The 25,737-nt window shown below is 56.2% G+C and overlaps 4 protein-coding genes across 5 annotated transcripts in view; 2 read left to right on the top strand and 2 right to left on the bottom strand.

Moving 5' to 3' along the window:
* LOC119822487 (H-2 class I histocompatibility antigen, L-D alpha chain-like) overlaps window positions 1–25,737 on the bottom strand; it is a 741,986-nt gene that overhangs the window by 415,127 nt on the left and 301,122 nt on the right. The window lies entirely within an intron of this gene.
* Window positions 16–2,264, bottom strand: Dxo (decapping exoribonuclease). The gene is made up of 5 exons (XM_038341852.2): window positions 1,044–2,264; window positions 734–953; window positions 508–643; window positions 302–396; window positions 16–221 (listed from the first exon to the last, which is right to left on the bottom strand). Exons 1-5 carry the CDS (start codon window positions 1,633–1,635, stop codon window positions 71–73), a joined length of 1,194 nt encoding a protein of 397 aa, XP_038197780.1. The 5' UTR covers window positions 1,636–2,264; the 3' UTR covers window positions 16–70.
* Stk19 (serine/threonine kinase 19) lies at window positions 2,320–8,929 on the top strand. Of its 2 annotated transcripts, XM_038341892.1 has the most exons (8): window positions 2,320–2,509; window positions 2,588–2,724; window positions 2,862–3,109; window positions 6,309–6,404; window positions 6,667–6,806; window positions 8,127–8,224; window positions 8,329–8,476; window positions 8,643–8,929. In XM_038341892.1, exons 3-8 carry the CDS (start codon window positions 3,005–3,007, stop codon window positions 8,686–8,688), a joined length of 633 nt encoding a protein of 210 aa, XP_038197820.1. In that variant the 5' UTR covers window positions 2,320–2,509; window positions 2,588–2,724; window positions 2,862–3,004; the 3' UTR covers window positions 8,689–8,929. The 2 variants fall into 2 exon arrangements, with proteins under 2 accessions (XP_038197820.1, XP_038197817.1); XM_038341889.1 differs by lacking the exon at window positions 2,862–3,109 and having other exon boundaries at window positions 2,328–2,447.
* On the top strand, window positions 9,433–25,196 carry LOC119822458 (complement C4). The gene is made up of 41 exons (XM_038341792.1): window positions 9,433–9,591; window positions 9,678–9,870; window positions 10,298–10,499; window positions 10,646–10,716; window positions 10,802–10,890; window positions 11,051–11,133; window positions 11,280–11,376; window positions 12,010–12,115; window positions 12,607–12,739; window positions 13,255–13,370; window positions 13,463–13,639; window positions 13,786–13,971; window positions 14,099–14,284; window positions 14,717–14,875; window positions 15,116–15,242; window positions 15,621–15,695; window positions 15,920–16,114; window positions 16,197–16,308; window positions 16,396–16,466; window positions 16,861–17,000; window positions 17,116–17,325; window positions 17,840–17,891; window positions 17,977–18,066; window positions 18,183–18,392; window positions 18,549–18,624; window positions 18,728–18,884; window positions 18,978–19,094; window positions 19,183–19,354; window positions 19,584–19,816; window positions 19,887–20,054; window positions 20,626–20,685; window positions 21,991–22,084; window positions 22,593–22,776; window positions 22,888–22,978; window positions 23,097–23,171; window positions 23,746–23,848; window positions 23,986–24,075; window positions 24,148–24,246; window positions 24,381–24,464; window positions 24,716–24,848; window positions 24,987–25,196. The coding sequence occupies exons 1-41, from the start codon at window positions 9,527–9,529 to the stop codon at window positions 25,126–25,128; spliced, it is 5,223 nt and encodes a 1,740-aa protein (XP_038197720.1). The 5' UTR covers window positions 9,433–9,526; the 3' UTR covers window positions 25,129–25,196.

Below are 25,737 nucleotides of genomic sequence, written 5' to 3'. Positions count from 1 at the left end.
CAGCAAGACACCTGTATAGAAACCCGCTTTTATTATCTGCATGGAGTCCAGACTGGTGTGTCCCGAGGCGTCAGTCCTTGGGGGAGGGAGTCTTTGAAAGTGACGGGAGGTCTTGAGTCATGGCTTCCACGTACCATGTGGGCAGGAAGGCATAGGGTGCATCCCGATGGACAGACACAGTGACTGGGCCACCAGGTTCCCAGGAGAAGAGGTGAACAAGCCTGGAGGGAGATGGAGGTGTGGGGTGAAGCCAGAGACAGAGCCGAGATCCAGAGGAGGTGCACAAACCTGCAGTCCTTACCTGGGGTCATCCTGGACAACTGTGCTCTGGGCAAAACTAAGGAAGGCGGCACAGAAGTTCATGCACACAGAGGGGTTCCAGCCATCCCGGTCGTTCTGGAGGAGGCACAAGAGGAGAGGACAGTGGGGGTGGGAGGAGAGGAAGGCAGATGGCAAAGGGACACTGGACCTAAGGTGGCAGCTAACAGCCGTGGCACCCTGCCTTACCCTGACATTTTCAAACATTTCCATGGTAGGAAAGGTCTTTAAGGAACAGACGAAACCTTCTGGGTTCCGGAAGCCGGCGACAACATGTGGGACCCCTGGGAGGAATGACTGAGCCCACCACTTCAGAAGCTTGTGTCTGACAGGAGAGGCAAAGGGTCAGCAGGACCCTCCCCCTCACCCCCGGGCTCCCTCTCCATCCCAGGCTCTCCTGGCCACCGGCCTTAACCTGTAGAAGCTCCTCCACTGGCCAGGGCTGTGCATCTCCTTGGAGGTCTTGAGCTCCACATAGCAGGCGGGGGGCTGTGTGGATGGGGCCTGGGGGTTCATGCAGTCTACCTCCCCGGAGAAGAGCAGAGGGTGGCTTCCCAGGCGGCTGCGTAGCACAGAGCAGAAGGCCACGTTGGTGTTAACCTCCCCAGAGGGATCTGGGGAGCCTCCAGGTTTGTCTGTGCAAGGAGAGAAGCAGCAGCAGCAGGGGAAGGGGCTCTCGACCTCTGAGGAAGGGGAGGGGGCCGCACACCAGGGACAGCTCTCACCTGCACACATGTACTGCTCAAATTTGTAGCCCATGTACATGAGCTCCCGCAGCAGGGGCGGCCTGGCCAGCCGCTGAGCCCGAGCAGCCGGGGTCTCCACCTCACTTAGGTACAGTGTTCCTTGGAACCGCGAGGCTGCCAGCTGCCAGCCCTCCTGCCGCTCATACGGCGTGGTCAGCAATTTTGTCAGGTGTCCTCGCCATGTCACTGTGGCCCCTGCCAGCCAGCCCGGACCCCCCTCCAGCTGGTGTCGGTGTTCCAGAAGCCAGCGCAGCAAATGGTCTAGCCTCTCTTTGACTTCCTCATCCCGGGGCTGGTACCTATCAGGGTACCCATCTCTGAGGTCAAAGTCGGGGCCTGGACCGTTGATGGGGGGCGGGCTGTAGTAGCGCAGGGCTCGGGCATCTCCATGGTACTGGCGCTGGGCGTCCAGGGAGAAGCAGCCCAGTTCGGAAGGGCGCCGGTAGAAGGGGAAGGGGCCAGAGTACAGAGCAGGCTCTGTGCGCAGTGAGGACAGTGGACGCGGGAGCTTGTTCCACGGCTCCGCCACCTCTGTCTTCTCCGCTTTTCTCTTGGTTCCTCTGGGCTCCATAAGCTCCTCAGAGGACAGGGTTTGCACTTTAGAGCGGATGAGGTCAGAGTGAGCCCAGCGCCGTGCAGCGCCTGCCCCTCCTCATTCAGGAGCCGAGCGCCTCTTAACCCGTCCACGGCCACCCAGACGCGGCGAGCTTAAGAAGTCTAGGCTTAGTCGGGCAGTGGTGGCGCACGCCTTTAATTCAGCACTCGGGAGGCAGAGGCAGGGGGATCTCAGTGAGTTCGAGGCCAGCCTGGTCTACAGAGCGAGTTCCAGGACAACCAGGGCTGCACAGAGAAACCCTGTCTCGAAAAAAACCAAAACCAACAACAACAAAAAAGTAGTTCGGGCTTAGAGCAAAGAGCTGGTTACCTCAAAGCTCCCAGCCCTGGCTTCCACCTTCTCAACGCTCTGCCGTCGGGGCAGCCCGTCAAAAGCCCTCCGGAGAGGCTGCAAAAGTGTCGTGGCGGTGACTGATGACGCAGTCATCGGCCTCAGGCAGGGAAGGGCGACGGCGCGGCCGGCGGCACCTGTAGCCGTCCTGAGTGGACACCCGCGCGCCCCACGCGAGGGAGCGCTGCTGCCCGGAGCCAGTCGGCAGCGGCGCGGGCGCCGGAAGTGAGGCTGGCACCGCCCCTCGCGGACGCGGCCGAGGAGCTGTCGTCATCGCCCCGTGCCGGAAGACCCCCGTCTCCGGGCGCGCTTTCCCGGAAGCGGGGAGTCCTGGGCTATGAGTCGCAAGAGACAGCTCCTGGCGTCTGAGGCCTTTGGAGTGAAGCGGCGGCGGGCGCCGGGGCCCGGGAGAGCGGATCCTCTGAGGGCGGGCGCAGGTAACCATGGCAACCCGGGTGCCGCGGGCCCTCGGGTCCCGGCCCTCGGAGGAGGACCCAGGGTAGGTAACCGTGGCGACCCGGCGGCGGGGCGGCGGGCCGGCCCTCGGCGTCCAACCTGACCCCGCACTCCCCGGCAGGGTCCGCGCGCGAGGCGGTGGAGGAGCTGGCGCGGCTGTTCCCCCGGGGGCTGTTCGAGGACGCGCTGCCGCCCATCGCGCTGAGGAGCCAGGTGTACAGCCTGGTGCCGGACAGGACGGTGGCCGACCTGCAGCTGGTGAGGAGCGCCCGGGAAACCCTCGCCAGCCCCTCAGGCAGACGTCAGCTCACACAGCCTCTCCGTGCTGTTTCGGGGTCACTAGCGAAGGCCTAGGTGGGAGAGCTGAGTCTAGTGTCAACTCCCCGATTTCCCAGGCGATGGACTTGGAAAATGAGTTAGTGGATCGAGGAGGGGAGCGCTGAGCGGCTGGCCGAGCTGGAGGCGGTAGATCCGTGTACCCGACCGTTGGCTATGACGGCTGCAGATCGTTCAGGCCCTCTGAACACCCGGCAAAGTCATGAGGCGGAGTGAGACCTGTAGGGAGGCTAGACAGGTGCTGGATCCCGGTAACCAAGTTCAGAAGGATCAAGCCGGGCTGCTCCTCGTCAGACAGAAACAGGAGGTACGGGGTACACAGCCTGCTTCACAAGATCCTGGAGATAAGGCGTAAGGATCACAGTCACCTCCCAGTTAAATCCGGCGGGCAAGTCTCAGTGTCCGTATCCCCGGACACTCCTAACAGACCACTGAGTCAGAGGTCTTAGCACCGTGAAAGCCGCTTACAAAGTGGCACCAGTGTGGGGCAGTGCATCCACGTAGCTCCGTGTCTATTGACTGGCACAGAGTCCTTGGGCTTAGCTCTGTCCTTACATGGCTCTGGAGTTTCTGACCTTGAGAAAAGGCCATAGACTCAATCCAAGTATATTTAAGAGATGTTTTGATTACTGCTAGCAGGACAGCAATCTTGGGCCATTCAAAGGGGGAGCAAGGGAAGGGTTTTTACAAAGGTGAAAACCACAAGGAGCTCTTCTGCCAAGATAGTCCTAGACTGTCTGCATAAGTAGGGGACAGAAGCTGGAAGCAGTCAGTCATAACAAGTCGGCGGTCCCGGCTGCACATTTCTGAGTCAGGGCCACCGGGAACTTTTCCTCCAGGCACACGGATAAACAGCTAGCAGGTACTAATACGGAGGCCTGGCTTAAAATGGAGCTCCTTATCCAGCACAACATTCATAAGTTATTTAGGGCCAGTGAGGTGGCTGGGTGGGTAAAGGGTGTGCCCAGCTGGACGCCAGAGTTCGATTTCTGGTGCCCACGTGATGAAGGAGACCCATTCCCACAGTTGTCCCCTGACTCCTCATGCAGGCCTCAGCATTTGCGTTCCTCCCCATAACAAATAATTTTTTTTTTATTTTTTGCAAAAAAAACTATAAGACTTGCATGAGAGAAATGCAAACATGTTCACACGTTTTGTTTTATAACCTGACTGCCTTACACCCGAGACCTCCTGTTCCAGCCTCTCTAGTGGTGGGATGACAGGAGCCCACCATGACACTTAAACTTCTGTTTTTGAGTTCTTTGGGGCAGGGTTTCCTGTAGCTCAGGCTGGTCTGGAACTCACTGAGGTGACCTTGAACTCTGATCCTCTTGCCTCTACCTCTTAAGTTCTGGGGTTACTGGTGTGTACCACCACCTGAGGCCTGGCGCCCATCCCTGATACGTTTACAAAGAAAGTACTCCTGTAGTCCCCACCTGGACAGAGTAGAGAACACAGCCAGCTCCCTCCATCGTCTTTTTCCCACGGTGACCACTACTTTGACTGTCCCTTTTGACTTTGCTCATACCATATGTGTGTGTGTGTTCATCAAAAACAGCTGATTTCATGCCTTTTTTTTACCTCGACAGTGAGATCATACTGTGAGTCTTACGGTCTGGTCTATTCATGTTGCTCTAAGAACATGCCAGAGGCCATTTACTCTGTGTTAGAAACAGCAGAATTAATTTCTTATAGCTGTGAAGGTGGAGGTCCAAGATGACGGCTTCAGCTGGCGCAGTGTCTGCTGGGGGCTGGCTCTCCTTGTTTCCAAGATTGTGTCCTTGCTGTGTCCTCAGTGGCAGAAGAGAGGGGAGCACTGGGCAACTCTCCAGAGCCTTTTATTATAAGGGTTTTGGTTCTTGACAGTGTGGCTCTCTCTCCAGGCACAGTGACCTTCTGGGGGCACTGCTCCTTACTGTCATCATTTGGTGGTGCTGGGCATGGAACTCAGAGCCTCACAAAGCTGGGCAAGCGAGGATTCTGCCATGTGTTAATTACCCGGTTTCAGCGATCTGAAGAAGGCTACAACACTGTATTCATTCAATTCTTGTTAATTAGCTGGGTATTTTTGAGATTATTCTAAGTTGTCTGTAACAATAGTTAATCCATTTTCATAGGTTTCCATGTTATGAACCTATTCCAGTTTGTGCATCCTTTTGAAACATGTGTTTTTGACGAGTTACGAATTTCATCTAAGATTCCAATTATATTTTCATCATTGATCCATTGGAAATGTCTTCCTACCTCGTTTGTGACCGTCTGGGGTTAGTAAGATCTGTGCCACACGCTCCAGACTTGTTACTGTGTTCTTACGTGACATTGTGGCCAGAGAATATACACAAGATCACGATGACCCCAGGCATGGTCTCTTTTGCTAAAATGTGTATTAGCACATTTTATTATATTGTTCAATCACTGATCTCTCTCACGGAGGTTATAATTGAAATACTCTATTTATTCACTGATTATCTGTTTCCTTGTTCTGTGAACTTAAGAGGACTGGATTCGTATAATCCTCTGATTTTTTCATGTACTATTGACTTTTTATTTTTGTATGTGTGCGCACATATGGAAGTCGGAAGACAGCTAGAGGGACTCTGTCCTCTCCATGGGGAATGGAGGGCTAAATTCAGGTCAGCAGGCCTGACAGCAAAGCCACCTCACCAGTCCTGTCACCAGCTCTTAGATATTTCCTCTGCGTCCTCTCTTTGCTTTCTTCTGGAACTCAATTAAATAGACTTTGAACCCCTGAAGGCACTTCCGTGTTCAGTATTTTTGACTCTCATTGTGTTGAATAGTTTATAATCTCCCCTAGAGTAATAATTTGTTTAAAAATATTTGTTGTCTTTGTTTGTGGCTATGTACATGTGTGTATGTGTCCACATGCATGTATGTGTGTGTCCACATATGTATGCACCCTCCGAGGCCAGAAGAGGGCACTAGATTCCTGGAGCCACCAGACGTGACTGAACTGGGTAATCTGCAGCAAGCATTGTGCCAAGTTGTATTTGGTCATGAGCTTTGCTCAGATCTGCAAACACGCCTCAGCGTTTTCTTTCTGTCAGTCTTTGTTCCCACTTTAATATATCTGTCTGGCAGTTCCTACGATTTTCTGAACTTTATAATGTTTAAGCAAAAAAAATTGTCGTTTTAAGACAAAGTCTCACTTTGTGGAACTTCACTCTGCAGACCAGGCTGACCTCAGACTCACAGATCCGCCTGCCTCTGCCTCCCGGGTGCTGGGATTAAAGGCGAGCCCTGCACCCCCATCACTGTTGGATGCAGTGACTGGTAAGGGTGTGGTTTAGAGCATGTTTCTATGGATTGTTTGAGGTGACTAGTGGGAAAGGGTTGCTTGACAGTCCACCTGAGTATCTCCCTGTGTGGTAGATGTCCCAGTCCCGTCACAGCCCCTGCCCCACCCCCACACACTGGCAGCCAGATCCCCTGCCCCAGCGCTCAGCTTGTCTTATGTCTTCTTTCTGCTCTCATCTCTGTGGAGACAGAAGGAGCTTCAAGAGCGTGGAGAGATCAAGATCATCCAGCTAGGCTTTGACTTGGATGCTCATGGAATTGTCTTCACTGAAGACTACAAGACCAGAGTATGTGTGTGTGTGTGTAGCGGGGGGGGCAGGGGAGTTGGGCATAGAAACAACAAAAGAAACATTATCCCTAGCCCACAACTCATAAACAGTGCCCAGAACTCTGGTAAGTAGTAAGATTGGGGGAGGAGGAGACCAGGAACTATAGGGGAGTAGGGAAAAGGGTCTGAGAAGTGGAAGGACCCCAGAGAGGGAGGAGTCAGGATGAGAACCACGTGCAGGGTGGGGTCACCCTGCTCACAGACATCAACTCTGTTTCCAGGTCCTGAAGGCCTGTGATGGCCGACCATGTGCTGCGGCAGTGCAGAAGTTCCTGGCCTCGGTACTCCCAGCCTGTGGGGACCTTAGTTTACAACAGGACCAGATGACACAGACTTATGGCTTCAGGGACTCGGAAATCACGTGAGCCATTGTGGGGTCAATAGGTCAGGAGAGTGAGAGGCTTGCCAGACACAGGAGGCATAGCAGGAGCCATGCCTAACAGTGCTCTCTATGAGAACACAGGACGGTAGAGGCTGCACTGTCCCTAAAGATCGTGTTCACAGGGTCCCCATAGACAAAAGGGAAAAGTACTAATCAGGGTCTTGGTACTTCTCAGGAAGGTGCCCTGAGAAGTATCGGGCTGAGTGGGGGTGTTCTTAGGTTATGTGTGCCCTGAGACGACCCACACTCCTCAGGCGTATCTCAGGGCTGTGTCAGGGAAGCCTCCTAAGGAAGCTGTTCTACCAGCAGTCATCAGAGGGCCAGGCCTGCTGTGCAGACTCCAGGGCCATAAGCTGAGTGCAGCATGTGTCTGCACCCCGTACTGAAAGGGACAAAGGCAAGTGGGTACCCTACAGCAAGGTGTAGCCAAACCAGCGAGTCCCAGGTTCAGAGAGAGACCCTGTCTCAAAAAACAAGTCAGTCCCAGCATTTAGTGGGCAGAAGCAGGTGGATGTCTGAGTTTGATGCCAGCCTGGTCATGGTGAGTGCTAGGAGAGCCAGGGCTACACAGAGAGAGAAAGACCCTGTCTCAAAAAAAGATAACGGGGAATGGGGCTGGAGAGGTGACTCAATGGCTCTCCCAGAGCTCCAGAGTTAGATTCCCAGCTCCCACAAAATGACTCACAGCTGTCTGTAACTCCAGTCTCAGGGGATGCAATGCCTTCTCTGGCCTCCACAAACTGCATGCATGTGGTGTACAGATAGACATGTTGTCAAAACACCCATACACATACAATAGAAATGTCTTTTTTTTTTTTTTTTTTTTGGTTTTTCGAGACAGGGTTTCTCGGCAGCTTTAGAGCCTGTCCTGGAGCTAGCTCTTATAGACCAGGCTGGTCTCGAACTCACAGAGATCCGCCTGCCTCTGCCTCCCGAGTGCTGGGATTAAAGGCGTGCGCCACCACCGCCCGGCTAGAAATGTCTTTTTAAAAAAGTTGAGAATGATTGTACATCTTAATGTAAACCTGTGGCCTCTATATGCTTGTGTGTACTTGTGTACTTACATGCCTTCGCGCGCGCACACGCGCGCGCGCACACACACACACACATGTACACATACAAGCAAGGTTATAGAGGAAACACATACAGAGGGACACTCAGGCAGGGATGGTGGAGCCAGCAGGATAAGTGGATCCTGCCTTGTGTTGTCTGTGCTTCTGGATACTTGGAGTCTACACATCAAGATCTGGGAACAGGGATGCCCTGGCTGCACTGACCTGGCCTCCCCCCGACCTGCAGGCACCTGGTGAACGCTGGAGTCCTCACTGTCCGAGATGCTGGGAGCTGGTGGCTGGCTGTGCCTGGAGCTGGGAGGTTCATCAAGTGCTTTGTTAAAGGTGTGCTGCCTAAAGACAAGTCCTCAGTGCTTCAAGAACACCTGTGGGGTCTTTGGGTCTCCATGTTGGACTCACCTCCTTTTCCTGGGCCACCTCTCCTCCAGGGCGCCAGACTGTACTCAGCATGGTACGGAAGGCCAAATACCGGGAACTTCTCCTGTCGGAGCTGCTGGGCCGCAGGCCCCCTTCAGCAGTGCGGCTCGGCCTTGCTTATCATGTGCATGACCTAATTGGAGCCCAGCTAGTGGACTGGTGAGTCTAGTTCTGAATCTCAGGAAAATCGCAGTGACTCAGGTGGGGTGTCCCCAGGTCATGCTTCATTCACTAGTGAAGTCCAGTTTGCTTCATATTTTCGGAGACTCAGGAGCACACTGTGGGACAAGGCAGATGACCCCAGTCTTGTCTTTCTCTTACACAGTGTCCCCACCAGTTCTGGAACCCTCCTTCGCCTTCCAGATACGTGAGAAGTCAACTCTTGGACTCCGTAACTCACTGAGTGCCTTTCGTGGCAGTGCTGCCGCGGGTGCTGGGCAGTGCCAGGCTCTGCTGCGGCAGCAGTGGCCCCACCTGACGGCACCTTGTGCTCTGCACCTCTGTGCTGCTGGGGTGTGCGCCAGGGCAGTGCCAAGGGGACAGGAAGGTGGAGGGAGCGAAAACTGCCCTTCGGGTCAGGTGGAAATTGCCAAATAAAATACTTGAGCCTCTCCCTGCTGTTGGTTGTTTACTGTGACGTGTGCAGGGTCTGCGGATAGCGTGAAGCCACGATTACAGCTGAGAATTCTGTCTTAGTCCAGAGAGAGAACAAGGGTTACTCAGGCCATCTTCCCTGTGTGACTGAGGTGTAGGCTGTTTTCTGAACAGAAGCTTTCAGTTAGAGCTTGCCCCAAGAGAAGACTGCAGTTCAGTGTGTGCTGAATGTACGAGGCAGGGGTCTCTGAAGCCATTCCTGACTTGTTGGGAAGTACAATGGTCCTGTCCATGTGCCGTGTTGGAGCTGTGCAAACTCACACATGGGATAACACATGTGCATGGACACAGTTAAGGGCGGTGCCTGGTACTGGGAATAACAAGCACAAAATTCATTTTGGGGCCAAGATTTCTTCAGAGACCCTGATGCTTGGGCTGCTTCCCCAGCACTGGGCCTAGGGCCAGTTGTGTTTCTTGGCCATCACGTGGTTTCCCGGCTCAGCTGGGCAAGAGGAGGAGGAGCAAGGTCCAGAGTCAAACTGCCCCAAGCCTAGGTTGCCCAGAAGGGAGCAGACCTCTGACCAGACAGGTCTGACCGCCCTGGACCCAGCAGCCATGCGGCTCCTGTGGGGACTGCTCTGGGTGTTGAGCGTCGTTGCCTTGTCTTTGCAGAAGCCCAGGTCCTGAGGCCAGACACTGGGCTTGTGGGAGCGGGTGTGGGGTGGTAGGCTTAGGGCGGGTCTGAAGTGCCTCTGCTTTCTCCCAGGTTGCTCCTCTTCTCCCCTTCTGTGGTTAATTTGGGGGTCCCTCTGTCAGTGGGCTTGCAGCTCCAGGATGCCCCTCCAGGACAGCAAGTAAAAGGATCAGTGTTCCTGAGAAACCAAAATGGTCGCATCTGCTCCCCAAAGAAGGATTTTGTGCTCAGTTCAGGAAATGGTTTTGTGCTTCTCAGCCTCGAGGTAACCAGTGCCCACACCCCTGCTGTTTCTTAGGCCTCCCTGTTGTACCCTATGCCTGTTTGCTTAGTAACAGACAGGAGCTCGCTATGCAACAGCCTGGCTTTGAACTCCCAGCAGTCCTCCTGCCTCAGCCTCCCGAGTGCTGTGATCCACCAGGTTCTTCTGTTGTCTTTATGCTTATTTTTGGTTTGGAAACGGTTTCACAGTATAGCCTGGATTTCCAGTGGTCACTCAGCAGTCCTCCACTGGCTGCCCGAGTGTTGGGGTTACTGCCACACACCATTATGGCTGGCCCATCTGTTGCTTTTCAAGCCCATCTTCCTCGCTGACGCCCTCCCTCCTCTTCCAAGCCCACTGGTCTTAGTGTCCCTGTCTTGGGCTCTGAGTCCCTTTCGTCTTGGACAGTCTCCCCTTTTACTCCTGACAGGTCCCACTGCCTGATGTGAGCAACTGTGGCCTCTTTGAGCTACGCAGAGCCCCCCACGTCCAGCTGGTGGCTCAGTCTTCGTGGCTAAAGAACTCCCTGTATAAAGCCACAGACATACAGGGTGTCAACCTACTGTTCTCTTCTCGCCGTGGGCACATCTTCGTGCAGACTGACCAGCCTGTTTATAACCCTGGCCAGCGGGGTGAGCCTCCTGCCTCGGCCTCTGCTCTCCTCTCCCAGGGTGACCCCACAGACGGCACCACCCCAGAGGACTACTTAGCGGTTTCCTCCTTAGAGGTCCCCTGTCCCTCTGCGCAGGGGCTCTTACCTCTCATCCTCCACTCTTAGTTCGTTACCGGGTTTTTGCACTGGATCAGAAGATGCGCCCATCCACTGACACCCTCACAGTCATGGTGGAGGTAAGTGTGACCTCTGACCTTCCTGATCCTGTGCACTGATGTGATCTCCCACCTGACCACAATGACCCCCCCCTACACCTCCCAGAACTCTAATGGCCTCCGTGTACGGAAGAAGGAGGTGTTTGCTCCTACGTCCATCTTCCAGGATGACTTCGTGATCCCAGACATCTCAGAGTGAGCTGCCCCACCTCAGGCCACCCCTCTATCGACATGTCCCCTGACATAGAGGGTCACGTTCCAGATGCTCTGACCTGTGCCCCCCATGCCTCTTCTGGAGGACGCAGGCCATGGGCTGTCTGTGGGTAGTTGAAGTCTCTCCCTTGTCCATTGTCAGGCCGGGGACCTGGACGATCTCAGCGAGGTTCTCAGACAGCCTGCAATCCAATAGCAGTGCCCGCTTTGAGGTGAAGAAATACAGTAAGTGCTGACTTGTGGGTTAGGTATGGGGTGAGGGAGGCCCTGCAGGGTAGAGGTGGGGGTGAGGCAGGGCAGCCCTGCGGGGAGGGAGCTGTGGAGGACCCTTTGTCTAGTACCTGGCCACTCATCTCTTTACCCTCATTCAGTTCTCCCCAACTTTGAAGTGAAGATCACCCCACAGAAGCCATATATCCTGTCAGTGCCCGGCTACATGGATGAAATACGATTAGACATCCAGGCCAGGTATCTCTCTCCTCTCATCCCACACCCAGGAATTGCCATGAAGAGCCCAGCTCTCCCTCCTTCCTTCCTTCCTTCCTTCCTTCCTTCCTTCCTTCCTTTCTTCCTTCCTTTTTTCTTCCCTCCATCTCTCCCTCCCTCCTTCCCTTCATCCTTCCTTCTTCTTCTTCTTTAGTTTGGTTTTTAAGACCTTGTCTAACCCTCCCTGTGTACCCACCTAATAGACCAGGCTGGCCTTGAAGTCACAGCGGTCCATCTGCCTGTGCCTCTTGAGTACTGGGATTAAAAGTGTGCATGTGTGCGTCTACGAGTGCAGGGGCATGTGTGTGTGTACATGTATGTGGAGGTCAGGGGACAACCTCGGGGCATTGTTAGGAACTCTGTTCATCTCCTTCGAGACACAGTCTCTCATTGACAGGGAACTCACTTAAAGGGCTAGGCTGGCTGTCTAGGAAACCCAAATCCTCCTGCCTCCACCTTCCCACTGCTGGATTTACAAGTGGATGCTGCCGCACCTGATGATTTACATGGACTCAGGGGTGTTGAATTCAGGTCTTGGTGCTGGCGTGGTAATCACCTGGCTTGCTGAGGTATTTCCCCAGCATTCAGCTCTCTTCCAATCTCCCGTGGCAACAGGTATATCTATGGGAAGCCCGTGCAGGGTGTGGCATACACGCGCTTTGCACTCATGGATGAGGATGGAAAGAGGACTTTCCTTCGGGGCCTGGAGACCCAGACTAAGGTAGGGGCGTGGTGAAGAGGGCACTTAACCTGGAGACCCAGACCAAGGTAGGGGTGTGGTGATGAGGGCACTGAGCCTGGAGACCCACAGCAAGGTAGGGGTGTGGTGAGGAGAGCACTGAACCTGGAGACCCAGACCAGGAAGGGGTGTGGTGAGGAGGGCACTGAACCTGGAGACCCAGACCAAGGTAGAGGTGTGGCGAGGAGGGCACTTGAGCCTGGAGACCCAGACTAAGGCAGGGCTGTGGTGAAGAGGGCACAGAACCTGGACACCCAGAGCAAGGTAGGGGTATGGTGAGGAGGGCACTGAGCCTGGAGACCCAGACCAGGAAGGGGTGTGGTGAGGAGGGCACTGAGCCTGGAGACCCAGACCAGGAAGGGGTGTGGTGAGGAGGGCACTGAGCCTGGAGACCCAGACCAGGAAGGGGTGTGGTGAGGAGGGCACTGCACAGAGGAGGGGATGCTCGCTTACAAGCTGTTGTCATTTTTTAGTTGGTGGAAGGCCAGAGTCAAGTTTCCATCTCAAAGGACCAGCTCCAGGCTGCCCTGGATAAAGTCAGAGTTGGGACTGCAGACCTGGAGGGCCTCCGCCTCTACACTGGGGCAGCCGTCATTGAGTCTCCAGGTGGGTGGCTTTCTTCTGCTGCCACCCTAGACACGGAGGGCACATTGATACTGTCAGTGCAGCCCAGCAGCCGTGGTGGTGCAGGCCTTTAACCCCAGCACTCGGGAGGAAGAGAAGAGCAGGTGGATCTCAGAGTTCCAGGCCAGCCTGGTCTACAGAGGGAGTTGCAGGACAGCCAGGGCTACACAGAGAAACCCTGTTTCAAAAAACCTAAATAAATAAAGAAATAATATAAAATAATATGCCAGTTACACCATAGCCCGGCTCCTCATCCTCAGTACAGCCCTGATGTCTGCCTGCTCTTCTCAGACACACAGGCAAGAACAACGACCCTGAGACTGCCTCTCCCTGGCTTCTCTGTCCCCATTTGTCCTACACCTTCCCTCTGTCCACTTACACACCCGACAGACATGATACGCACATGTGGGGAGGGAAGGATGCTTGATCCATTTCCTGACTCCTGTCTCTTTCCTGGGTTCCTTCCTCCCCCTCCCTGCCCCCTCTCTTCCTCACAGGGGGGGAGATGGAGGAGGCAGAACTCACATCCTGGCGCTTTGTGTCATCTGCCTTCTCCTTGGACCTCAGCAACACCAAGCAGCACCTTGTGCCTGGAGCCCACTTCATGCTGCAGGTTCTTCTCTGAAGGGCGGGAGCGGAGGGGCGCACAGCACGTGTGGGCCGTGCAGTCCTGAGGATGGCCTTTTTCTCACCATGTCCCTCCAGGCCGTGGTCCGAGAGATGTCAGGCTCCACAGCCTCTGACGTTCCTGTCAAAGTTTCTGCCACGTTGTCCTCTGGCTCTGGCTCACGGGTCCTCGACTTAGAGCAGAGCACCAACGGGATCGGCCATATCAGCCTTCCCATCCCTGTCCCACCAGACACCACAGCACTGCAGCTCTTGGTAGAGCTTCTCTGAGCCTGGGGACGGGCGTGCGGGAAGGGAGGGCTCGAGAGTCGTTCCCTGAGTGCCTCTGCTCGAGTCCGGGGGAGCGGTGGCTTATCTGAGTCCTTGACATAGACCCCGGCCTTCCCTGCCCTTCTCTCCAGGTGTCTGCAGGCTCCGTCTATCCGGCCCTAGCCAGGCTCACAGTGAAAGGCCCGCCTCCAGGAAGCTCTGGCTTTCTGTCCATTGAGCCCCAAGACCTTCGACCCCCTCGTGTGGGGGACACCTTCATCCTGAACCTGCGAACTGTGGGCATTCAGGGGCCTACCTTCTCTCATTACTACTACATGGTGTGTGGGACTCGGGGTATAGGAGTGTTGGCTGTAGGGCAGAGGCCTCTGCAGGCCTGGGCACAGGTTCAGGACCAGGTAGGGTCTACACAAGCAGAACACCACTCACTGCTCCTCCTTGGCTCAGATCCTCTCCCGGGGCCAGATCGTGTCTATGAACCGGGAGCCCAGGAGGACCCTGACCTCTGTCTCCGTGCTGGTGGACCATCGCCTGGCCCCTTCCTTCTACTTTGTGGCCTACTTCTACCACCAAGGACTCCCAGTGGCCAACTCCCTGCTCATCCATGTGCAGCCCGGGGACTGTGAGGGCCAGGTGACTGGGGCTGGAAAGGCTGGCTCGCTCTCTCTCTCTCTCTCTCTCTCTCTCTCTCTCTCTCTCTCTCTCTCTCTCTCAGTGTGTGTGTGTTTGTGTTGTGGGCAGGTGCGTGTCTATATCTCTTATATTGCAAGGGCACGCATGCACATGTTTGCATGTGCTTGTGGAGAGCTAGGAGTCATTGTGGATTGCTCTTCTGCCTTATTCATGGAGGAAGCTTGCCTCGGTGTCTCCTGGCGCTCACGGAAGAAGCCTATTCTTGCTAACCGCCGTGCTCTGGGAATCCCCTATCTCCACCGTTCCAGTCTGGAGTCACAGGAGTTTCAGATTCCCGTCGTCATGACTGAATGGCACACACTTTCAGCCTCTGGTCCACGTCCCTAGCCCGCTCTGCCCCGCTGACTGCCCTTTACTTCCTATTTCGGCCAGCTGGAACTGAATGTGGATGGTGCCAAGGAGTATCACACTGGGGACAGCGTGAAGCTGCAGATTAAGACAGACTCGCAAGCCCTGGTGGCCCTGGGCGCCGTGGACACGGCTCTGTATGCTGTGGGTGGCAAGACTCACAAACCCCTCGACATGGGCAAGGTTTGTCAAGTCCTCTCCATTTCTTGTGATCCTAAGCTCCAGTCACTCAGACCCCTCAGGCCCCCCTCGGCCCTGCCTTGGAGCCTGGATCCTGGCCCCTTCCTCTCTCACCCTTGGCCTCCAGTTCTAAGTCCACCTGGCTCATCTGTCTTTAAGCCCTGCCCTGATACCCACAGCAGAGTGGCAGGCCGTGCCCCTCTGCCACTCCTGTCTCCCAGCATCTCTTCCTTACCCTGCCAGGTCTTTGAAGTAATGAATAGCTACAACCTGGGCTGTGGTCCTGGAGGTGGGGACGATGCCCTTGAGGTGTTCCAGGCTGCTGGTCTGGCCTTTTCTGATGGAGATCAACTAAGTCAAGTCAGGGAGGGTAAGAATGGAGCCAGGGGGACCAGACAAGGGAGGAAAGGCTGGGGTGGTGTAGGAATGGAGCAAGGGATCTCAGCAGCTGGGAGGCAGAGGAAGGCAGATCTCTCTCTGTGAGTCCCTGGCCAGCCTGGTCTACAGAGTGAGTCCAGGACAGCCAGGGCTACACAGAGAAATCCTGTCTCAAAAGGCTAAAACAAAAAGAGGGATTGAAAACAATGTTACTATTAGTAAAAAAAACCCCAAAAGAATGGAGCAGTGGGAGCAGCCGAGGGAACGAGGCCGAGTGCAGGATTCATGCATGAAAGGCCAGGCCGCAGACAGGGAAGGAGGGTGCCCGAGGTCCTCACTGCTTGGCCGCTGCCCTCTTGCTCTCTGCCAGGCCTGAGCTGTCCCAAGGAGAAGAAAAGCCGGCAGAAGAGAAGCGTGGGCTTCCAGAAGGCTGTCAGTGAGAAGTGTGAGTTGTGGGAGCCACCAGGGTGGGGTCTGCCTCTCTGTCCTCTGCAGCCCCTCAGCCAGCTGTGGCACTGAGGGGTGGGAAGCCAAGGGTTGCAGGTGGAGGCTGGATGGGACAGGTTCTTTGGCCTCCTGACGATTCTCCGGGCACATACTGGTGTCTCCATGGGACGGTGGGGCTGAGGATCAGGTCCTGCACCTGCCCAGCCTCTCCTGGCCTACCAGTGGGCCAGTATGCTTCCCCAGAGGCCAGGCGATGCTGCCAGGACGGGCTGACAAGGTTGCCCATGGCACGCACCTGTGAGCAGCGGGCAGCCCGGGTGCGGCAGGCCAGCTGCCGGGAGCCCTTCTTGTCCTGTTGCCTGTTTGCTGAGGTCCTGCGCAAGAACCAAAGCAGAAGCCAGGGGGGCTTTGCCCGAGGTGAGCAGCCAGGTGAAGCTGGGGAACAGTAGTGGTGCCTGAGAGGGCCAAACCTCCCCTCAATCCAGTGCCCCTCCCTCAGCCCAGGAGGTGCTGCAGGAAGAAGATCTGATCGATGAAGATGACATCCTCGTGCGCAGCTACTTCCCGGAGAACTGGCTCTGGAGAGTGGAGCCCGTGGACCGCTCCAAACTGTGAGGACCCTGGGTTCTGACGTAGCCTCGGGCTGGTTCTGGGGACAGTCCCGTGCGGTGACATAGCTTCTCTGAATTCCACTACAGGCTGACACAGTTGCTCCCTGACTCTCTGACCACATGGGAGATTCATGGCGTGAGCCTGTCGAAAAGCAAAGGTGAGGTATCCCTGCTCACACCTCAGGCTGCTCCCACCTCAGGCTGCTCCCACCTCAGGCTGCTCCCACCTCAGGCTGCTCCCACCTCAGGCTGCTCACACCTCAGGCTGCTCACACCTCAGGCTACTCACACCTCAGGCTGCTCACACCTCAGGCTGCTCACACCTCAGGCTGCTCCCTTCCCTTCCCTGCCCTTCCCCTTGACTCTGCTTTGCCCTCTGCTCCCAGCACGGGGTGGAGCCTACGCAGCTGAGAAGATCTCTACTGGTGTGCATCTAGCCTGAGAGCTGTCAAAGCTGAGGGCAGAGCGGAGTCATTGCCAGACCCTTCCTTCCTGTGCCCTGAGGTCCTCATGTCCCTCCATCTCTGCCCTTCCTCCTATCCTCATCAACAGGCCTGTGTGTAGCGACACCTACCCGTGTCCGCGTGTTCCGAGAATTCCACCTGCATCTGCGCCTGCCCACCTCTGTCCGCCGCTTTGAGCAGCTCGAGTTGCGGCCCGTTCTCTACAACTATCTGGATACTGCCCTGACTGTGAGATCCATGGGAGCCTATGCACTCAGGGCTGGGGGGAAAGGGCGGGTACGGCCAGGGACAGGGCAGGCTGTGGTCTTTACTGGATTAGGACTCTGGCCATCCCTGTCCTCAGGTGAGTGTCCATGTGTCCCCAGTGGAAGGACTGTGCATGGCTGGTGGTGGAGGGCTGGCTCAGCAGGTGTCAGTGCCTGCAGGCTCTGCCCGGCCTGTGGCCTTCTCTGTGGTACCCACGGCTGCTGCCTCTGTGTCCCTGAAAGTGGTGGCTCGAGGGTCTAATGAGGATTTTGTGGGAGATGCTGTCTCTAAGATTCTGCAAATCGAAGTAAGTGACTGCCCCTAATCTAGGGCCCTGGGCTCCCAGCTGTATTCTTTAGTATTCTGCTGGCCAGACCAGAGCTCAGCGCCCAAACCTAGTACATCGTGAACCTGCCACTGCGATTGTGACTCAGCTCTGTCTCTGAAATGATTTATATGTTTACGTATTTTCAGCCAGAGGCTAGATATGTAGCCCAGGCTAGCCTCAGACTCATTCTAGATATGATACGTAGCCCAGGCTGGCCTTGAACTTACAGTAATCCTCAGCCTTTGCCTTCCAAATTGCTGGGATCGCAGGCAGGCACGGTCACAGCCGGTTGTTTCCGACATTGTTTCTTCTATGTCATTTACTGTTTGCGGTACTGGGAGTTAAGCCTAGGACTCTGCATGGTAGACCCGTGAGCCGGGTAGACCAGGGTTCCCATCCGTGAAGTTTACAACTCCCAAGTCCCAGGGTGTCTGCCCCAGGAGGGACTGTGTACTCCTGGCTGATCCCTGCCTCCATTTTTTGACTGAGACAGAAGGAAGGGGCCATCCACAGAGAAGAGATGGTCTACGAACTCAACCCCCTGGGTGAGTGACTCCTACCCCAGCTGCCAGTTCCCTAGGGCAGTTAAGGGGCACAGGGGCCGACCGCCAGCTCCTCTCACCTCCCTAGATACCCGAGCCCGGACTTTGGAAATTCCCGGCAACTCTGATCCCAACATCATCCCCGATGGGGATTTCAGCAGCTTCGTCAGGGTTACAGGTCAGAGTCTGTTCCTTCTCATGAGCACTTGTGTGTGCCTGAAGCCTGTAGGCTGCTGTGTTGCCCTGTGAGGCTGGGTCCCTACAGTCTCATCCTCACCTTCTCCTCTTTCGCAGCCTCTGAACCCTTGGACACTTTGGGCTCTGAAGGCGCCTTGTCTCCAGGAGGCGTGGCCTCCCTCCTTAGACTTCCCAGGGGCTGTGCAGAACAAACCATGATCTATTTGGCCCCTACTCTGACTGCATCCCACTACCTGGACAAGACAGAACAGTGGAGCAAACTGCCCCCTGAGACCAAGGACCATGCTGTGGATCTCATCCAGAAAGGTTCTGGGTTCAATAAAAGGAGGAATCAGAGCCAGGAAGGGCATGATGGGCAGCTGGGAGCCTAGTGAAAACTCTGGAGGTGTCACTTGGTGCACAGCCTGGGCACAGACAGCAGGATAGTGGGCATGTGACCTAACAGCCAGCTCTCCCTTCCAGGGCACATGCGCATCCAGCAGTTCCGGAAGAAAGATGGCTCCTTTGGGGCTTGGTTGCACAGGGACAGCAGTACCTGGTGAGGCGGGGCCGTGTGTTCAAATCCTCTGGAGAACAACAGACCACAAACCAGGTCACCAGAGGGTCTAGCCTTGTCTCCAGCTATCCCTTCCTTCCTCTAGGCTCACGGCCTTTGTGCTGAAGATCCTGAGTTTGGCGCAGGAGCAGGTGGGCGATGCCCCTGAGAAGCTGCAGGAGACTGCTTCTTGGCTGTTGTCCCAGCAGCTGGGTGATGGCTCATTCCACGACCCATGTCCAGTGATTCACAGAGACATGCAGGTGTGAGCATGCAAGAGTCCCTGGGACAGCAACAGTAAGACCGTCTGGGTCCCTCACCGCTCTGGCCTGACACCCTCGTTCTCTCCCTACCAGGGGGGCTTGGTGGGGCACGATGAGAACGTGGCCCTCACTGCCTTTGTGGTCATTGCCCTTCACCACGGGCTGGCCGTCTTCCAGGACGGGAGAGCCCAGCAGCTGAAGGACCGAGTGGTAAGGAAGCCGGCACGCTGTCCCTTCGTGGTCCCCGCTGTCCTCTCTGGCCCCGGGCGCACCGGATCAGGCCTCTGCTTTCTTCTAGGAAGCCTCCATCTCCAAGGCAAATGAGTTCTTGGGGCAGAAGGCAAGTGGTGGGCTCCTGGGCGCCCACGCAGCTGCCATCACAGCCTATGCCCTGACACTGACCAAGGCCTCCGAGGACCTGAGGAATGTTGCCCACAACAGCCTGATGGCCATGGCTGAGGAAGCGGACGGTGAGGGCAAGGGCGGCCTGGCAGAATGCCTGGGACCTTTGGGATGGCCCTGCAGAGACAGACTGAAGAGAAGGGGCCTTTCAGGGCTGAGGCCAGGAACAGGGACGACCAGCAGGGGGCGCGAGAGAGCCGGCTGGCCCAGCTCCAAATGCAGTGTCCCTGTTCAACATGCCCTTCCTTCCCCTTCCCTTCCTTCCCCTTCCCCCCCTTCCCCTCTCCTCTCTTCCAGGAATCCTCTACTGGGGCTTTGTCCCTGGCTCTCAGAACGATGTTGTGTTGTCCACCCCGGCTCCTCGTAGCCCATCCGAACCTGTGCCCCGTGCCCCAGCCCTGTGGATCGAGACCACAGCCTACGGCCTCTTACATCTGCTGCTGAGGGAGGGCAAGGGAGAGATGGCCGACAAGGCCGCATCCTGGCTCACCCACCAGGGCAGCTTCGAAGGGGGATTCCGCAGTACCCAGGTAGGGGCAGCCACAGGGCTCTGGGTAGGTGGTCCCGAGATCACGTGCCTGACTCCTAGCCTAATCTTAGGACACAGTGGTCACTCTGGACGCCCTGTCTGCATACTGGATCGCTTCCCACACCGCAGAGGAGAGGGTCCTCAATGTGACTCTCAGTTCCCTGGGCCGCAATGGGTTCAAGTCTCACGCGCTGCAACTGAACAACCACCAAGTCAAGGGCCTGGAGGAGGAGCTGAAGGTGACCACACCCTCCCTGACAGGGCTGCTGTGGGGTTTGGGCCAGGTCAGAAGCGTGGTCTTCCCCCCCCCCCACCCCCGCCCTGTGACCGTCTTGATGGTCCATCTCTCAACTGAGGGTGTTGTGGGAAGACTGACTTTTCTTCTGGCCGCATGATCAAACCTCAGGGATCTTCTCTCTCCCATAATACAGCGTATGTGCAGAGCCCACACTAGGGTCCAGGACAGTGGTCCTTCACCTTCCCAACGCTGCGGCCCTTTAATACGGTTCCTCATGCTGTGACCTCCAACCATATGAAACCATATGATCTCATTGCTATTTCCTAACTGTAATGAAGCTAGTGCTATCAATCCTAGTGTAAATATCTATGGTTTCTTATGGTCTGAGGTGACCCCTGGGAAAGGGTTGTTCAACCCCAAAGGGGTCAGGCCCCACAGGTTGAGAACCGCTGGCCTGGGGTCTGGGGAGAGCATCTTCAGCAAAGGAGAAGCCTTCTGGGCAGTGGAGGGGATGCACTGCTTTGAGAGACCGTCCTGTGCCGTCTGACCTGCTTTTCTCTCCCTCCTGGAAGTTTTCCCTGGGCAGTAAGATCACTGTGGAGGTCGGAGGGAACAGCAAAGGCACCCTGAAGGTGAGGCCAGCAGGGCAGGGCGGCCTGGGCTTTGGGAGACCTTGTGCTGGCTGCTCTCCTTCCCTGAGCCTTCCTCTTGGCTCTGGTCCCTGTTTCTGGGTCTCTGCTGTTTCCTTCACCTGCACATCCTGGCTCTCCTGTCCCTTGTCCACAGCACCCAGACCCAGGTCCCATGCCCCTTTCCTTCCCGTTTGTCTCATCTGATGCTGGGACCCCTTTATTCCCTGAGGCTCGCTGCCCTGCTAGAGATGTCAGCAGCCTCCCTCTGCTGGCCCAGGTGCCCCTTGCTGTGCTCTCAAGCTGCCTCTCTGGTCACTGCCCAGCACAGCAGGTAGACTGGCAGCACGGGAAAGTGTGCCATTTCCCAGAGTGAGGGGATACGCCTGATGGTCCAGTGGTTGGGGGGCAGAGTCAGGAGGACCAGTAGCTCAAGGTCCCTCTGCTTGATTATGAATTTGAGGCTAGCTTGTGTAAGGGTCTGAGAATTGCAAAGGAAGACCCCAGACTCAAATAGTATGAAAGACAGAACCTTTTATTCCAGCATGTAGGTCATCATTGTTCAAAGTTATGACCCAAGAAGAACAACACAACCCCTTTTTAAAGATTTATTTTATTATTATGTATATAGTGTTCTGCTTGCATTATGTCTGCAGGCCAGAAGAGGGCACCAGATCTCATTACAGGTGTTTGTGAGCCACCATGTGGTTGCTGGGAATTGAATTCAGGACCTCTGGAAGAGCAGCCAGTGTTCTTAACCTCTGAGCCATCACTCCAGCCCTGAGAGCACAGGACCTGTCCTTTTCTTTACTGCTCTGAGGTTCTGCCTGAACTGGCTCAGGCCTGTGACCTGCTACCTCCCCTGTCCTTGTAGGACGCAAACTCAGGCAGTTATAAATCGGAAAATTCAGACCTTTCTCTTAGACCTCGTTAGACCCTTTAAAAAACAAACCAGATTTGCCTTCCAGCCCTCCCGTTACACAGCTGGGCTCTGCCGCTGTCACCCCCATAGGTCTCCTCTGCATTCTGTCCTGTGTTGTCTTCAAGGGGCTTGGAGGACCCACTGCAGGGCGTCCTGTTGTGGCCCCTCCCCCTTCTGCAGGCTGGGCTAGGGTGGCCTCCTCACTGCTCTGACATCTTGGCCAGAGCCTCAGTTTGGTTCTTCATTGGGATTGTGTGGGGGACGGGAGATCTGGGGTTGGCTTGGGGAAAGGGAGAAAGTAGAGGGCCTTAGGTCCCTCTGCCCAGGACCCTCTAAGTCTTGACCAATGTGTGTCCTGTGTTTTGTTCCCTCTCTGACTGAGCCAGGTCCTCCGTACCTACAATGTCCTGAACCTGAAGAACACGACCTGTCAGGACCTGCAGATGGAAGTGACAGTCACAGGCTATGTGGAATACACCCGTGAGTGTGGGTCTGGGGTCCTGAGCCCTGCAGAGCAGTCACAGGCTGTGTGGAAATCACCCGTGAGTGTGGGTCAGGGATCCTGAGCCCTGCAGGGCAGTCACAGGCTGTGTGGAAATCACCCGTGAGTGTGGGTCAGGGGTTTTGACCCTGCAGGGCAGTCACAGGCTGTGTGGAATACACCCGTGATTGTGGGTCAGGGGTTTTGACCCTGCAGGGCAGTCACAGGCTGTGTGGAATACACCCGTGAGTGTGGGTCTGGGGTCCTGAGCCCTGCAGGGCAGTCACAGGCTGCATGGAATACACCTGAGAATATATGGGTCAGGGGTTTTGAGCCCTGCAGAGCAGTCACAGGCTGTGTGGAATACACCCGTGAGTGTGGGTTAGGGGTCCTGAGCCCTGCAGGGCAGTCACAAGCCATGTGGAATACACCCGAGAGTGTGCGTCAGGGTCCTGAGCCCTGCAGGGTTGACCCGGGCTGAGACCCCCTCACCGCGGCCCTGCACAGGAGAAGCCTACGAGGACTATGAAGACTACGAGGATGAGATGCCAGCTGCGGATGACCCGAGTGCCCACTCTCAGCCTGTGACGCCCCTGCAGCTGTTTGAGGGTCGAAGGAGCCGCCGCAGAAGGGAGGCTCCCAAGGTGGCAGAGGAGGAGGAGTCCAGAGTGCAGTACACCGTGTGCATCTGGTGGGTGCCGCCTGCTTCCTGCATATGCGGTGGGGGCACAGGCTGGGGGCAGGAGCATGCCCAGGGTGTGGTTCAAGTGGAGCCTGTACAGCCTGCCTCTCCTCCCTGTAGGCGCAAGGGCAAGGTGGGGTTGTCTGGCATGGCGATCGCAGACATCACCCTCCTGAGTGGATTCCACGCCCTGAGGGCCGACCTGGAGAAGGTAGGGTCAGCCCCCCACAGTCACCCTCCTTCCCCGGGAGCCCTGCTCCAGCTCTGTAGCACCCCAGGTGCTGAGCCCTGTCAACTGCCATGCCCTGTGACCGTCTCCCTCCCTGCAGCTGACGTCCCTCTCTGACCGGTACGTGAGTCACTTTGAGACCGATGGGCCCCATGTCCTGCTGTACTTCGATTCGGTGAGTGTGGAGAGGCGCACAGGAAGCAGCTGGGTCTCCATCCTGCGTTGTCAGGGTCGGATGGTGTGGGCAGCTGGTGAGGGCAAGAGGTGGGGATGTTTTGGGGAGGCAGAGAGCCTTGGAGAGCTCACCTGTCCTGCCACACCTCAATGCCAGGATGGGGCTGTGAGTTCAGCTTGGCAGTCATCAGCCTTCAAGGGTTTATGGGGAGCCAGGGAGAGGTGGGGGCCACCATGGACACTGGTGGGGGATCAGGGCTGCCCAGGCCTGCATTCCTGGGGAAGGAGAGGTGCCAGGTGAGACAATGTGGGTTGCGAAGCTAACCCGCCTGGAGGGTCTCACAGGGAATGTGTGCCTATAGTGAGACTCCGCAGAGGGCCTCGGCACTGAAGACTGGGACAAGGTCACCATGGTGGCAGTGAAGTCATCAGAGGCCTTGGGGACCAATTTTCGAGTCTAGTGTCAGGAAGATGACAGAACATGAAGGACGGGTGCTGGGGATAAGGTCATGGTGACCAAGCAGAAGCAAGGCAGGCAGCGGCCTGGCCCTGAGCAGCCTTCTTCCTGGTGCCAGGTCCCGACCACCCGGGAGTGTGTGGGCTTTGGAGCCCTGCAGGAGGTGGCCGTGGGGCTGGTGCAACCTGCCAGCGCTGTCCTGTATGACTACTACAGCCCCGGTGAGCACTTGGGATGCTCTGGCATGCAGGATCAGGGGCCTGACCCCTCATAGTGGTACCACGGTGTGGGGAGACCCTGGCTCCTGAGATGCCGAGACAGAGAGGAGAGGCCCTCACTCCTGGCTGCTCTTCTCTAGACCACAAGTGCTCCGTGTTTTATGCTGCACCGAGTAAGAGCAAGCTCCTGTCCACCTTGTGCTCTGCAGATGTGTGCCAGTGTGCAGAGGGTGAGATGAGGCCTGGGGGCGGGGCTGGGAAATGGGGGCACCCAGCTGGTCTCACCTGACACTTGCCCTCAGGGAAGTGCCCTAAACAGCGCCGCTCTCTGGAGCGAGGGGAGCAGGACAAGGATGGCTACAGGATGAAGTTTGCCTGCTATTACCCCCGAGTGGAGTACGGTTAGTGCCCCTCGGCCTCCGTCCTGCTTGGCACCAGCACCTTGGGCTCCCCAGGTTGCCTGCTTTTGTCCCAAGCCCACCTGTGGCCTCTTTGCGTCGCCCCAACTTCCCTTCCTTTTCCCTTCCACTCCCAGGCTTCCAGGTTAAGGTTCTCCGAGAAGATGGCAGAGCTGCCTTCCGCCTCTTTGAGACCCAGATCACCCAAGTCCTGCATTTGAGTAGGGAGGAGAGGCGGGTGGACGGGGACTCGTGGAGGCCGAGATCTGGCTGTGGGACCTCTCAGAATTGGGAAAACCCCAAATTGGGAATGATTCGAATGCGAACCCCCATCCTCACCTCTCCATCTCCTGGTCCCTGGGAACCTGGACGTCCATCAGAAGCAGAGAGGGTTAAATGGCAGAATCTCCACAGAGCCCTGCCCAGGGCTCCTGGCCTTCCTTTCTCTGATGTCTTCATCTTACTTCCTCAGGCAAGGATGCCAAGGCTTCGGTAGGTCAGACCCGCAACTTCCTGGTCCGGGCCTCTTGCCGCCTCCGCCTGGAGCCTAACAAAGAATACTTGATCATGGGTCTGGACGGGGTCACCAGTGACCTCAAGGGAGAGTGAGTCATGGGCCCTGACCTCCCCTGCTCCCCAAGTCTGTGACCTTCCTTTGGGGACAGATCCTAGGCACCTAGTTCTGCCCCTCCAAAGCCTGGTGTGTCCTGTGCCCGTCCTGAGCCTCCCTGTGTCCTCTGCAGCCCTCAGTACTTGCTGGACTCCAGTAGCTGGATCGAGGAGATGCCCTCGGAGCGCCTGTGCCGGAGCACCCGCCAGCGGGCAGCCTGTGCGCAGCTCCACGACTTCTTGCGGGAGTACAGCACCCAGGGGTGCCAGGTGTGAGGCGCAGGACTCTGGACCCCTGAGCTCATCCCAGGACTTAGGCCTAAATAAAAGCTTTTGACAGCAAAGTGTCCCTGTGTGTTTGTCTGTAGGTGGAGCAGCCCACCACCCATCCAGGTTTTGTGGGCCTTGCTTAGTTTGTATAATTGTAGACTCTGAGTCTCGGGGATCATCTTGTTGTAAACCTGTGCCTGAACCTCCCTGAGGCCTCTCTAGAATTCAGTCCATCTTGGGGTCCAATAGTCAGTGCTCCAAGTGCCCTATCGCTGGGAGTCACAGTCACTGACCCTGAGGGACACCTCTCATCTTTAGACCAACACATATGCTATCCCTTGTATTTGGAGTTCTGTGGTCTGTTGGCTTGAACTGTGTGGTAGCCTGTTGACCTCATGGAGGTCCTGAATTTACGAGGCAGGTGTCTCTGAAGCCATTACTGACTTGTTGGGAAGTACAATGGTCCTGTCCATGTGCCGTGTTGGAGCTGTGCAAACTCACACATGGGATAACACATGTGCATGGACACAGTTAAGGGCGGTGCCTGGTACTGGGAATAACAAGCACAAAATTCATTTTGTGGCCAAGATTTCTTCAGAGACCCTGATGCTTGGG

Source organism: Arvicola amphibius, chromosome 9 (genome assembly GCF_903992535.2).
Source record: "Arvicola amphibius chromosome 9, mArvAmp1.2, whole genome shotgun sequence".
Taxonomy (NCBI): domain Eukaryota; kingdom Metazoa; phylum Chordata; class Mammalia; order Rodentia; family Cricetidae; genus Arvicola; species Arvicola amphibius.
Note: the sequence above shows the minus strand (reverse complement) of the source record. Positions and strands in the feature narration are given on the sequence as shown.